General features: G+C 39.4%; 3 protein-coding genes across 6 annotated transcripts; 2 read left to right on the forward strand and 1 right to left on the reverse strand.

The window, feature by feature from the left end:
• Positions 1 to 1,001: 1,001 nt before the first annotated feature.
• Positions 1,002 to 5,002, reverse strand: thap12a (THAP domain containing 12a). Of its 2 annotated transcripts, XM_038707856.1 has the most exons (5): positions 4,797 to 5,002; positions 4,376 to 4,493; positions 3,740 to 3,838; positions 3,609 to 3,645; positions 1,002 to 3,529 (listed from the first exon to the last, which is right to left on the reverse strand). In XM_038707856.1, the coding sequence occupies exons 1-5, from the start codon at positions 4,880 to 4,882 to the stop codon at positions 1,713 to 1,715; spliced, it is 2,157 nt and encodes a 718-aa protein (XP_038563784.1). In that variant the 5' UTR covers positions 4,883 to 5,002; the 3' UTR covers positions 1,002 to 1,712. The 2 variants fall into 2 exon arrangements, with proteins under 2 accessions (XP_038563784.1, XP_038563785.1); XM_038707857.1 differs by lacking the exon at positions 4,376 to 4,493 and having other exon boundaries at positions 4,797 to 4,946.
• On the forward strand, positions 4,421 to 10,228 carry LOC119895060 (cytoskeleton-associated protein 2-like). 2 transcript variants are annotated; one of them, XM_038707859.1, is made up of 6 exons: positions 4,421 to 4,524; positions 7,167 to 7,247; positions 7,350 to 7,879; positions 7,966 to 8,230; positions 8,330 to 8,556; positions 8,671 to 10,228. In XM_038707859.1, the coding sequence occupies exons 2-6, from the start codon at positions 7,203 to 7,205 to the stop codon at positions 8,939 to 8,941; spliced, it is 1,338 nt and encodes a 445-aa protein (XP_038563787.1). In that variant the 5' UTR covers positions 4,421 to 4,524; positions 7,167 to 7,202; the 3' UTR covers positions 8,942 to 10,228. The 2 variants fall into 2 exon arrangements, with proteins under 2 accessions (XP_038563787.1, XP_038563786.1); XM_038707858.1 differs by lacking the exon at positions 4,421 to 4,524 and adding an exon at positions 6,551 to 6,669.
• A 665-nt stretch (positions 10,229 to 10,893) lies between these two features.
• On the forward strand, positions 10,894 to 13,925 carry LOC119895063 (cytoskeleton-associated protein 2-like). 2 transcript variants are annotated; one of them, XM_038707861.1, is made up of 6 exons: positions 10,894 to 10,990; positions 11,530 to 11,609; positions 11,738 to 12,543; positions 12,630 to 12,975; positions 13,052 to 13,281; positions 13,401 to 13,925. In XM_038707861.1, exons 2-6 carry the CDS (start codon positions 11,568 to 11,570, stop codon positions 13,669 to 13,671), a joined length of 1,695 nt encoding a protein of 564 aa, XP_038563789.1. In that variant the 5' UTR covers positions 10,894 to 10,990; positions 11,530 to 11,567; the 3' UTR covers positions 13,672 to 13,925. The 2 variants fall into 2 exon arrangements, with proteins under 2 accessions (XP_038563789.1, XP_038563790.1); XM_038707862.1 differs by having other exon boundaries at positions 10,895 to 10,990; positions 12,630 to 12,963.
• Positions 13,926 to 14,048: the final 123 nt, after the last annotated feature.

Here is a 14,048-nt window from a genome sequence, read left to right on the forward strand (position 1 = left end):
CGCTTTCGCTGAAACAAATCTTAGTCTATCAATATCTTGAACTCCAGTCCTTCTCTTGTTTTCATTTGACACTCTCTGATTTAGACCTGCGGTTTCCTCTTCACACTTTGATTTGGTTCATTTTATTCCTGGTTAAAAAAAAAACTGATATAATTTACCACAATTAAATCTGAAGAGATCTTTTAACTTTTTAGTAATTCCCCAGTTCGATCTGATTTTTTTAAGCAAAACTCGTATAAATATGTAATTTTACTAATTTCACTTTTTAATTCACTGTTGCCAGGTATAGACACTCAATACATGTTCTACCTATTCTCCAGTACACAATTTAAATCTGTCTGATCCTGTACCTTAAATCTTACCTTCCACTATATTTTTGTCATCTGTAACTTCAAATTAATTTAACTGTTTACATCACATTTTGTGTAGTCCATTAAATTATATATACCACGTGTCTTTGCAGAAATGAACAATGTGTACACTGATTTGTACCTACAGTATAGTGTGTAATATGTTTGTAATTAAAGATGTCTTTAAAATATAATTTTCTGGAACTATAACACCTAAATGATATACTGCAATCACTGGCAAGTAAGGAATTTATCTTCTAAATCATTTTATGGCTTAATCATACAAAAGAAAGCTAATGCATCCACATTATAGAACACTGCAACAAATAGTGTAGGAAGGCCTAATGCTTTTAGTCTTAACTCATACCAGATTTCATTAACACCAAACACTATAGTGGAAAGAGCAGACGGTGACTCGGCTGTTTAGTCCCAAACACACTCCATTCGCAGCCCTAATACCCAAAGTGCAAGAGGGATAGTGACAGATACTGGCAGTGGTGTGGCTAATAATTGTTGGCCTTATTCACAGGAGACTCGCCATGTGCCTGAAAAGAACTCAACACTTGTGTATAACCCCCCAGTTTCTGGATTTCTGGCATTTTGAGCTTTGTTAGTAAAATGCTCAAAATTTTGAATAAAAGACCAGAAAAGTTTGTCAAACCCAAGACCACTTGCTGCTCTTTATTAACACGTTCAGGATTTATAGTTGATCCCCCTTAGCTAAATGTTGTATGTCAGCAGAACAGCAGAACATTGGTTGACACAGCAAAAACACTAAACAAGGCTTACATGAGTTTTAACTCCCACTCTTAACAAATAAACTATGTACAACTTACTACAGTCAAGATATCATTTTATCAGGACTCATATCCACCCTGGGAAGTTCACAGGGTGTTTACAGAGGGGCCAATATTGGCCCAAAATACAACATGAAAACAGCATGAAGGACAAACACTGCAAAAAAAATAGAGAGCCAAAAAAACATTGTGCAAGACCAGAGATGTAGATCACTGAGTGGTTTCACACTAAACTGAATGTTACTTTACTGTTTTATGATAAACTGCCACTTCCTTGACGGCCAAAACTCTTTAAAATTAACAAATTCAGGGCACAAAATTAAATAATTACTTGTCTCTTACCACTGACTACCGTACATGTTTTTCTGAAATAAGGTCCCATGAGGCGGAGGCAGAAGGGACAGGCTTCAGCTCTCTATTCAAAGACTACATTTTATCACAAAAGTTTCTACTTCAGTATAAGAGCTGGATAGTTAAAAAAGAAAAATGTTTATCTCATCAAGATAACACGGTCTACACAAGACTCATTTACAAAGATGTGGATAATCTGTCATATCACAGCTGACTATGAAACCTCCTCCCTGTCAGGGTATGTCTTGATGTAGACCTCAACCACTGAATCCAAATCATACCCAACATCGTAGTTCACGTTCAGAAGAGCGAGACTTTTTGATTTGAATTTATCAGGCGTGTTCGCCATGTACATCTGGAAGCGCTTGTACGCCACGTCACAGCCGTCCTCCAGAGCCAAGGTGGGCAGGGTGCCGATCAGCCTCAGAACTGCAAGCATGTTTGGAAAGAACTTCACGTCGCCCAGCTGCAGTGTTTCATGCAGACTGGAGGGTAAAGTCTCGTCTTTGCCCTTTTTGCTCCATTTGACCCACCAACAGTGCAGCTCGGCGGAGAGGGTTCCGGCATTAGGGATGTCATTTTTAAAGAGTTGCACACTCTCTTCCTCGGGTTCAGTAGACTTATGCTGCTCTATGACAGCAGGGACTAGCGACAGACATCTCAGAGCCTTCAGGTGGTCCTCACAGAAGAGTTCATTCATTACTTTGATGACATAGTTCACCACGGGAACGGACAGGTGCTCCTTGTAGTAACTCTCTGGCTGAACGGCTCCAGATTCTGACCGATGCTTTCTCAAGAATGACCGAGGAATCTTAACTGGGATCTCCATCGCAGCGGCGAGGTTAACAGCCTCGTCGTTCCAGAACTCATGATACACATCTATGTTGTCGGACACTTCCATCAGGGAGTGCAACACAGCTTTTAAACTGGTTGCAGCAAAGTGGGCATCTGTTGCTTTCCCTTGAACGTTCTTCCCAAATGCTCGTGTAAGTGTCATTACGTTTTTCAGCACGACCAACGCCATGACAAACTCAAAATCAACAAGTGCTTTTGAAATCTCTAAAGCGTTGTGTGCGACTTGATCGTTCCACCTCATGTCCTCGTTGTCATGCACACTGTCCACACAGAGTAGTAATGCCTCTAGGATTTCCACTGCCACCTCAAATGCATCATGCCGTCCGGTCCAGCTGGTTCGACAGATCTCCTTCAGTTCGTTGGCTCTCTCCTCTTTGTCTGGGTGGAAAATCGAAATGGCATGCTCCAACTCCAACTGCAGTAAAGTGGACTGACTGAAGAATGACTCAATCTTCTTGAACGTAGAAGTGACGAGCTGAACCCCTGAGAGAGCCATGCCATTGGCCAGTGACACGTTCAATGCACGAGTAGATCTTAGTGTAAGCACAGCCATTGGATACCTCTCCATCAGTTTGGCTGCGAATGTTTTTATTTTACCAAAATTTGTTCCAAAACAGGCGTGGGCTTGACCTCTACACTGTGCCATATCTAAGCCCCATTTGTCAGTCATTTCAGACAGCAGTTTCTCTGCTAATGCATCTCCATCTCCTTCAAAGGACAAAAAGCCAACAAAACTCTCCCGCTGGCAGTTTGACTGGTCCACATAACGCAGAAAGATGGGGAGGTACCACTCTCCTGAGATCTTCACCAGCTCTTCAGTAAGTAACGAGAAGAAGCCATTTTGTTTAACTTCCTCCACCAGCTTAGTCTGGATGCATTTCTCACACACCTCAATCAACTGATTCAGCTGAGCTGAGGAGCAGATCTCCTTATTCACATCAAACCTCTTCTTAAGGAGTTCATCTCCAGAATTCATGCGATATTCTAACAATGCGTGAAAGTTGCTTGACACAAGGCCATCCTGTTTATCCTCACCAGGCCCTGTCGGGGGAATGCTTTGCTCTGCCAACAGTACAAGAACTTCAAATAGTGACTTAAGATACCCTTTGTGCTCGTCTTCCTCTGGGAGTGTCTGGACATCTTCCTTAGGTGTCCCTGCTTGAGACTTTTTGATTTCTAAAAGAGAAACAGAAATCAATCATTCATCCTGTGACAAATGGGAGTCATAAATGTGTGTGTTGATATTTTTACTTACTTTTTCTACCCTTACTCTCCATTTCCTCATCTTTGGTCTGCAAAGATAAATAAATTAATATGTGATTTCATAGAAACTACAAAAATCAATTTATAATTTTTTATTAAATAAAAAAGATTTCATTTACCCACCGTCTCTTTACTGCGCTTCACCTGTCCATTTTGAGGTTGGCTAGGCACATCAAAGAGAGTCGGTATGGCATCATCCTTCAACACTGTACTCTGAGCTTCCTGAAAACACAGTCAAGCCAAAAAGTTAATTATACAGCACATACAATTGTAATACATTCCCAGTTTTTATTTTTCAATTTTTGGTGTCACATCTGGAGTTTGGCAAGTATGGGGATCATCCGACCATGATTGTTCACTTGGTTTTTCATCTATACATGCATTATATTCCCGAGGATTTAAGAGTGATGACATCGCCCCCTGTGGTGGGTAATCTCACAGAAGGCCTACTTATAAAATGCACCGACTTCAGCAATACCCCAAATCACTCCAAACTAAACTGAAGTTGGCAGCCCTGCTAATAAAAATGTTACTAATGTTGAATTTGTATTAAATCTACATACCTACACATTACCCACATATTCCCTAAGCACTACAAAATATGCTGTATTTATTGAATAATTAGTGAAATAATATGCAGGGCTGCATTAAGCCCTTTTCATTTTTACTTAAAGGCAAATACATTAAGAGTACTGCAAAGTCTGGGGTTACACCGTCCTCTTTTGGTCCAAAATCATATGCAATTTGAAAACAACTTACACTATCAATGTAAGACGTTTCGAAATGTTTTCCACAAAGTCTGTAGTATCTGTACAACTGGTCTGGTGATTTGTTAATGAGGTCTTGCCTCTGGCATTTTTCAACCCACTTCTTGGACCTGAAAAAGGAGAGGTTAAACCAAAAGGCAGGCAAGTTTAAAAGTCGATATGTTGGCTTAGAGGTTCAGTTAATGGTTCAGTGCTTTATCAGTTCAAATACTGCCAACCTCTGAACAGAGTTTGCATGTTGAGATGTAAAGAGCTTATAACTCATACAACGTTACGTTGCATAAAATGCGCCTGAAACAATTCAACCAAGTTAGTCTTTAAAATGTATTCTCTGTCGTATTTTAAGAAACAAACAGTTATTGGTAACGTTAACTTGAGAGCTTCCTGTTTGCTTCGGTATTAGCATTAGTTACCTTTCTGGATCATGCGGAAACCTGAAGAGTGGCTGAGGGTCGGATTCCCCGCCAGTGCAGTTCGGTACAGCGCAGTGATTCTGCATTATGCGTTTGTATCATAAACCAGTACTTTGCAATTAAAACCTTTAGAGGATAGCCAACTGTGTTGCTAAAGCTAGTTAGCTGTCAAGCCACTTTCAACAGCAAGGAAACTTCCTAATTTTACTTTCAAAATAAAATACATTGCTTTTTTTAGTAACTAAAATAAGAGTACCTACAGTAAAAAAAAAAAAAAAAATTATAGTCTGTGGTAAAATAATAGTTTTGTCTGTGTGTGTTTATGTGAAAAATATCCCTATTTTTTAATAAACAAGCCCGCAAAAAATTCTATGTGCCAACTAGGCCATGTTAGGTTAACAAGTCAAATGTCCTAAACATGCAATAAAGGTATTCACCACCTATTTAACAGCTCCAGTGGATTCCTATTCTTTGTTTGCTTTGTCCCTTTAGCCTTAGTTTACTTGTTCCTGAAGAACCACAGACAAATAATTTAGTGTATACCTTTTGTTGTCATCTTATTTTGAAGGTAAATTCGCTTGCTGTGGAAACAATTTCGTTGAGCTTGATATATTGAACAACGTGCATCAAATCGCGCGCTTCGCTCCTTTCCCATAATCCTCCGCAGTCTTTCAAAGGCTAGAAGTTGAAAATATGCCATGGCATATTTCAAAACAATATTTACAACATATTGTTGTGCGTCTTATGAAGATTAATTCATAATAAATACCGCAGACTATTATACCTATTATTATGGCCTTCATTAAAACGCCTGCTTTGCATTTTGTACTTGTGCAGATAAGTCTAAATATTGTCTTAAAGAACTGTGGTAATGACTGACCCCACCTCCAAGACGGTGGGGGTGTGTATACATCATTAATACCATTAAAAATATCCAATTTTGACATTTTATTTTATTTTTCTGATTCAAACTCCTCTGTACAATACATAGTCAATCTATTAATCTTGCTTTATTCATAAATCAAAATTTATGAAGAACAAACCTCTTTTCAATGTTTTTAAATTTGACTTAAAAAATTATATAGTCTGTATTTCTGGATTAAAGAGTAAATCAGCATCAAAATGTTTACAACATTTATCTAATATAACTTTATAATTAATTTAACTGATATTTATTGTTTGACACTCTGGCTGTATACTTTATTTTTGTTGTTTATAATTGTTTTTTTTTTTTTTTCACTGTTTCTGTTTTTTCTTCCTTATGAAAACGTGAACTGTAACTATATACAGTCGATGATTTGTACTCAGCCATATTATGACAAAATTATGTTTATATGTATATTTTTCCTGAAAATAATTGCTTTTGCTAATTTCCCTAATGATGATTATTACCTAACACACTGGAAGTCACAGCTGCATGTTTGTCACTAATAAGCCACCGTTTTTATTGACTCTCGTGCGTGTTGGGTGTGTGGCATGGGCGGGTATTAGATATAATCATAAGTGTTCGGTTTAAACTATAGACTGTATAAAAGTCTCAAATATTCAAAAAGGAATGAAAACCTGTGGGTTGAAATCGCGTCCCTTCTTCTTTATGGTTGGCAAACTTACTTGGCATAAAGGTGCGTGACCGCCACTAAGCGGACTGGAGTGTGGAACGAAAAATCTCGTTCCTTGTTTTGAGACATTTGATAGGTTAATTTTGTTATCTCGCGATACTTGCGTGACAAATTGCAGCGAAGCAGCGCCAAGAACAATCCAATGTTTTTTCCGCAGTGAAGCAAGCGACGTGTTGTGTTGTTCTTATAAACAGTCTATGGTTGTGCTGCTTTCTCCCTCTCCACATACTGTATAACAAAAGACCACAGCAGGGGTAAGTTAACGTTCATTTTTTAATTAAATAAGTTTAAAAAAAAAACTTACAGCCAATGTCCCATACAGCTAAAGTCCCGCTAACATTAACGTTTATTAGATTTTATTCCTCATGTCAGTTTACTTTAAGATGTGGCCACAATTACGTTGTTTAACGTCACGTCACGTCAGACCACTGTGCTTAAGCCAACGTGTTTTAATATTTAATACTAATGTTTTCTTGCTTTTCGACAAATATAAACGTGCCCAACAATTTAATATATGCACATTTCGCACGAAAGTAGATACAGGGGATGTTATTGCACTTTTAGATGCCCACAACTGAATGCTGTCAGTACTTTCAGTGGAATTTGTTTGAAAGTTTTCACACTGTGGGAGTTGAGGGGGCAGCGTCAGTAACTATAAGCCTAATAAAACCATACTTGCAGGTTATACATATAATTAAAAGTATAATCCTAGTATGCTAGATGATTTTGTATTGCTTTGTTTGCCTTCCAGAAATCTCCACTGATTTAACCCGGTTAAGGCTTCACAATGGACAACATTGCAGTTTCAAGACAAAACCACACCTATAAGAAAGTAAGTCATTGCTAATGAATATATATTAAATACTTGTGTTGACTTCTAACTAAGTTCTATTAAGAGTTGTTGTTTTAAGCCTTGTTGTTTTAATTGTATTAGGGAAACAAGGAAAATGCTCAGCCAGCATATGGAAGCAAGTCCTTTATTAAAAGAGATAAAAGGTCTGCTGCTCCCTTCCAACTGAAAAGCAACAAAAAAGAGGAAACCTTTGCAAAAAGTGGTCCTGTTAAAGCAAAAGCCAAACAGGTGGACACAAGGTCAACGTCTGGTGAAGCTCTAAAAAAAGTAAAGACTGTGCAGAGAGACGTGAAAGGACCTACTGACGTCGGACAAGCACATAGCCAGGCCTTCCTCACTGAACAGGCTGTGAAAGACACAATAATTAAAGCAGAAGCTCCAAAGCCACCAGCTCCTGTGCCATTATCCAAACCAGCTCCCGGGATGTACAAAGGCAAGATTGTCCAGTCAAAAATCGGATCTATTTGGAAGTCAAGTGTTCCCACTCAGGGAAGTAGGACCCAGAACTCTAAGCCAAAGATCCCAGTGAATGACAAGAAAGTCAACAAAATTCCTGTCACAAGCACCCTCAGCCACTACAAATTTACCGTGGAGACTGCTGAGGAAAGAAGGTAACATTTTTCCTAAGTACAAACATGATTACGTTGGTGTTACTGTACATCACATGTTCAAGAACAATATTTTGTTCCTCCTGCAGAGCGAAACTGGCAGAGTGGCTAGCTTCCAAGGGCAAGACTTTAAAGAGACCAGCTATGACAACAGCAACACCTTCAAAACCCAAAGTCTCTGCAAAACCTGATGCTGATCCTCAGCCAGCTGCACAGTGCAACCCTGAACCTGAGCCCAGTGTGGAAGCACACGAGTCGGACTCTGCTGCTGCTCACTGTGCAGATACTCAGGGAGCAGGGTTAATGATACACAGCCAAACTCCTAACCCTGACCCACAGGACAGAGCAGATGATGTAAGGAAACGGGCACTGTTTGTATTGCTGTGTATTGTGTTTTTTTTTGAAATCCTTCCATAGTGATAAACCATATTCTTCTCTTTTTCATTTTGACAGATTGTTGTGAACCTGTGTGATGTTTTGGAGGCCATGAAGCTAAAGAATGAAATGTCTGGGCAGCCAAAGGTTGAGCAAGTGAAGCATAAAGGAGAAGAAAGTGGGAAGGAAGACGAGACGGATGTCGAGGAAGTAGAAAGTGATGAGGGTGTGATGGAGACGACGCCACAGATGGAGACTGCTTCAGTAGTGAAGTACAGCGTAAAAACCACTCCATACCTGCAAAGGTGAGTCCATTTCTAACGCTAGCAATATCTTTCTCAGTTTCATTATTAAACATGAGTTAAATTGCCACAAAGTAAATTTAATTTCACTTTTCATCTACAAATATCCCTTAATAGTGTCAAGAAGGCAATTGCAGATGATGCCAGTAGAAGTACATCCAGGAGAAAGAGCAACATCAAAGATCTTAAGTTTCTGACACCTGTGCGCCGTTCCTGCCGCATAGAACGCAAATCCACCCGTCTGCCGACGATGCTGGTGGATCATGATCCCTGTGTGTCGTCATTAGCTGAGCTGGTGAAGCTGGATGATGATGATGACGCCAATGCCTACATCTACAGAAAAAACCCTGCACTTCTGGAAGATTTGCCAGACCAGCCCAGACTGTGAGGAGCTCGGTATGCCTGTGTGGTTTAAAAAAAAATCCTTCAGAAATGTTTGGGACTGGAGCTAATGGACACTTTATACCGTTACTTTTTAAATAAAAAAAAAACAACAAAAGTTTTTAATCTACATGCGTACGAGCAACACATTTTAATTGTCATTTAAATCCCTTTAGTGTGGTGTTCTGTACTGAATGTATTTTAGTATTTCCTAAATGCACTACAATAAAATAATATTGCCTTATCTTAAACATTGGTAGTTATGGTTTCATACAAGATTTCTTGAGTCTATAAAGCTAAGTCTTGAATATATCATACAGCCTTCATACTGTACTTATCACATTACTGTGGTCACACTAAGCTTAACAATCCAGGAACTTCACATGAACAATTCAAATTTGGGAGTACAGTGAACTTCCAACCGCCTCCAGTGATTGAATTGAGTAACTATGGGGTAAAAGTGTGGTGAAAATGCAAGTAAATAGAATTCTCAGTAATAACATCAGAAACACTATAGGGTGAGACAGTTACTGCAATCTGGTTTACAGTGATTATGAAGGTGCAGGGTACAGCTTCAATGACTCATGACATGAAGTAGCAGGCAATCCTGTCAATCAGTTGAAGGTCTCATGCAGATTTATAAACCGCTGTCTGGATCAACTTCTATGGTTCCCATGTCAATTTATTCTGTGGATTTTGTGTGTGTGTGTGTGGGGGGAGATTAACCACTATTTTATCACGTTTGTTCATATTGTAAAAATCCAAAGCATTCTTGAATAAACACTGCTTTCTTTTGACTGCTTCATAGGGAATTACACTTCTTGACACCAGCTCCCTCTGATCCCACATTAGACATTTCATTATAACAAAAACAAATGAGAATCATCCAGAAATAAACAAAATCTCTTGGATGCAATTTTCTCCCCCCAAACAAAACCACTGTGTGTTTTGTGAAGTTCAATTTATAATAACACAGACAGTTATTGACAATTAGAGGTATTATTATTATTGCTATCATTAAAACGCCTGCATTTGTCTATTCTCCTTGTGCAGAAAGTATTCTCACTGTAGTGATGACTGACCTGTGTCCAAGAGTGGATTTGTTGTGTGCATACGTCATTTGTACACTGCAACGTGATGTTTATATGTATTTCTTTACATTAACTGCTCTTTCTGTGGACTTCATTGTGAAACAACCATACACTTATTTTGGAGCTGTCCTTTACTGTGCTATTATTTTTTGGAAAGACTTTGCACAATATATCAGCTGTAACATTTCTGCCCATTTTTCTCTGCTGTACAAAGATGTGCTGTTTGGTTTTTATGATGTCTGCACTTTAAAACAAAAACAGTATTATCTCATCAATCTCTTCATTATTTTAGCAAATTTCCACATTCACAACAGTAAATTGTCTAACCGCAAACCGTTATTTAAAGTATTTGAATGAATTGCAACAATACATACAAACTATTCAGCACTCTTCAAACCCCAAAGCCTTAAAGACTCTCAATATATGTAAATTTCTTAATTGCCTGAACTGCTGATTATTTTCTTTATTTTTATTTATATGTTAGCCCCTGGTCTGTGTTTGCACTTGCTTTTGTATTGCAATAAAGAACATATTTTAAAAAATTATATGTATTTCTTTCCTGAAAGTAAGTGCTTTTGCTCATTTCCCTGAAGATAATTAATACCTACTGGAAGTCACAGCTGTTTCTCTGAAAGCCACCGTTTTTAGTGACTCTCGTGCGTGTTGGGCGTGTGGCACGGACGGATCATGGGACCGGTATCTGTGGAATCCTATTTGTGTTCAAACATTCAAACAAGCTACGAAACTTCAGGGCTGAAAGAACGCCGCTAGTCTTCTGCAATTCTCGTTCCTAGTTTTGAGACACACTATTGGTTACTTTGGTTATCTCGCGATACTTGCTTGACCAATTGCAGCGCAGCAGCAAGTCAAATCGAATGTTTTTCCCGCAGGGAGGCAAGCGACGTGTTTAGGTTTAGAGTTGTTCTGTTTTCTCCTCGTACTGTACAACAAAAGACCACAGCAGGGTAAGTTAACGTTTATTTTTTTACTTCATATTTCAAAAAACCCCCCATAAAACCTTTGTTCCATACAGCTAACGTCCCGCTAACATTAACGTTTATTCGATTTTATCCCTCATGTCAGTTAACTTAAAGATGTGAGCACAACGTTAACGTTACGTCAGACCACTGACCTTAAGCCAACGTGTTTTAATATGAATGTTTTCTTGCTTTTCGACAAATATGACGTGCCCAACAATTTAATATATGCACATTTCGCATGAAAGTAGATGTTATTGTACTTGTGATTTACATAGTATTTTCTCAAACTGTAAAAGAAACACACGAACACTGTAAGTAACGTTATTTTCAGTGGCATTTGTAAGTTTTGATAGTGTGCGGGAGCTTCAATAACTGGAAGAGGCCCAATAAAACCGCACTTGTAGATTAACATTTAATTTATAATCTGTAGATAAAATCCTAGCATGCTAAGTGATGTAAACTAATGACCAAAGTTATTCACTGCATTCATGTTTATTTTTGTATTGCTTTGTTTCGCCTTCCAGAAATCTCCCCTCATTTTAAACCCGTTTAAGGCTTCACAATGGACGTCACAGTTTCAAGAAGAAACCACACCTTTAAGAAAGTAGGTCAACGCTAATGAATATTATATTAAGTACTTGTGTTGACTTCTAACTAAGTTCTATTAAGAGTTGTTGTTTGTTCAGCCCATATTCAGCTTACCTAATGGTCTTGTTGTTTTAATTGTATTAGGGAAACAAGGAAAATGCTCAGCCTGCATATGGAAGCAAGTCTTTTATCAATAGAGATAAAACGTCTGCTGCTCCCTTCCAACTGAAAAGCAACAAAAAAGAGGAAACCTTTGCAAAAAGTGGTCCTGTTAAAGCCAAAGCCAAGCAGGTGGACACAAGGTCAACGTCTGGTGAAGCTCTAAAAAAAGTAAAGACTGTGCAGAGAGACGTGAAAGGACCTACTGACGTCAAACAAACACATAGCCAGGCCTTCCTCACTGAACAGGCTGTGAAAGACAAAAGAATAGTTGCAGAAGCTCCAAAACCACCAGCTGCTGTGCCATTATCCAAACCACCTCCGGGCATGTACAAAGGCAAGATTGTCCAGTCAAAAATCGGATCCATTTGGAAGTCAAGCGCCACTGTGAGTGGGGCGGATCTCAAACCATCAGCACCCAGAACGGAGAGCAAACTGGTTGGAAATTTGACAAAAATCAGGTCCAAATCTGTTGCTGACCTGCCTGGGCATGGCACCCAAAGAACCACACAGACAAGGTCAAAGTCAGTCTTGGATAGACAGATGTCCAAGCCTGCCGCCACCAGCCATCCACCTGCTGGATTCTACTCTGCTCGCCCTCCTGCTAGAACCGTCCCAGCAACCCTAACCAGTACCAGCTCCAGGAACACAAAAGTGGCTCCCACTCAGAGAAGAGGGACCCAGAACTCTAAGTCAAAGATCCCAGTGAATGACAAGAAAGTCAACAAAATTCCTGTCCCAAGCACCCTCAGCCACTACAAATTTACCGTGGAGACTGCTGAGGAAAGAAGGTAACATTTTTCCTAAGTACAAACATGATTACGTTGGTGTTACTGTACATCACATGTTCAAGAACAATATTTTGTTCCTCCTGCAGAGCGAAACTGGCAGAGTGGCTAGCTTCCAAGGGCAAGACTTTCAAGAGACCAGCCATGACAACAGCAGCACCTTCAAAACCCAAAGTCTCTGCAAAACCTGAAGCTGATCTCAAACCTCAGTCTCATGCTGATCCTCAGCCAGCTGCACAGTGCAAACCTGAACCCAGTGTGGAAGCACACGAGTCGGACTCTGCTGCTGCTCACTGTGCAGATACCCAGGGAGCAGGGTTAATGATACACAGCCAAACACCAGTGATCATGAACACCACCCTGGACTTGCTTGAAAACTCTGATGAAAACCTGCCTGTTGACCCACAGGACAGAGTGGATGATGTAAGGAAACAGGTACATTTTTTTTTATTTCTGTTCTAAAAAGATTTCCTTCCGGCTTAATAAACTGTATTTGTTTTAATTTCAACAGATTGTTGTGAACCTGTGTGATGTTTTGGAGGCCATGGAGCTGAAGAATGAAATGTCTGGGCAGCCAAAGGTTGAGCAAGTGAAGGAGAAAGGAGAAGACAGTGATGACCCGGAAGACGAGACGGATGTCGAGGAAGTAGAAAGTGATGAGGGTGTGATGGAGACGACGCCACAGATGGAGGATGCTTCAGTAGTGAAGTACAGCGTAAAAACCACTCCATACCTGCAAAGGTGAGTCCATTTCTAACACTAGCAATATCTTTCTCAGTTTCATTATTAAACATGAGTTAAATTGCCACAAAGTAATTTAATTTCACTTGTATGTTTCATCTACAAATATCCCTTAATAGTGTCAAGAAGGCAATTGCAGATGATGCCAGTAGAAGTACATCCAGGAGAAAGAGCAACATCAAAGATCTTAAGTTTCTGACACCTGTGCGCCGTTCCTGCCGCATAGAACGCAAATCCACCCGTCTGCCGACGATGTTGGTGGATCATGATCCCTGTGTGTCGTCATTAGCTGAGCTGGTGAAGCTGGATGATGATGATGACGCCAATGCCTACATCTACAGAAAAAACCCTGCACTTCTGGAAGATTTGCCAGACCAGCCCAGACTGTGAGGAGCTCGGTATGCCTGTGTGGTTTAAAAAAAAAAATCCTTCAGAAATGTTTGGGACTGGAGCTAATGGACACTTTATACCGTTACTTTTCAAATGGTTTTACTTACCTAAATGCATCTGAGCAATTAATTTTCACTGAAATCATTTTAGCTTGTTCCTTTCTTGCTCCAGTGAAAACCCAATACTATTAATTTTAACATAACATTGACATGTATTGCCAACTGCACTACAATAAAATATTGCTTTATGTAAAACACTGGTAGTTGTGCTTTGAGATGAGATTTCTTTTGATTAAAAACCAAGTATTAAATGATGACTTCATAAATGTAATGAAGCAATCCTGTCAACCAGTTGTGGATCTCACTCCGATATATAAA

Source organism: Micropterus salmoides, unplaced genomic scaffold (genome assembly GCF_014851395.1).
Source record: "Micropterus salmoides isolate LMB-PRFRI ecotype aquatic unplaced genomic scaffold, ASM1485139v1 Ms_hic_scaffold_9, whole genome shotgun sequence".
In the NCBI taxonomy this organism is placed as follows: Eukaryota; Metazoa; Chordata; class Actinopteri; order Centrarchiformes; family Centrarchidae; genus Micropterus; species Micropterus salmoides.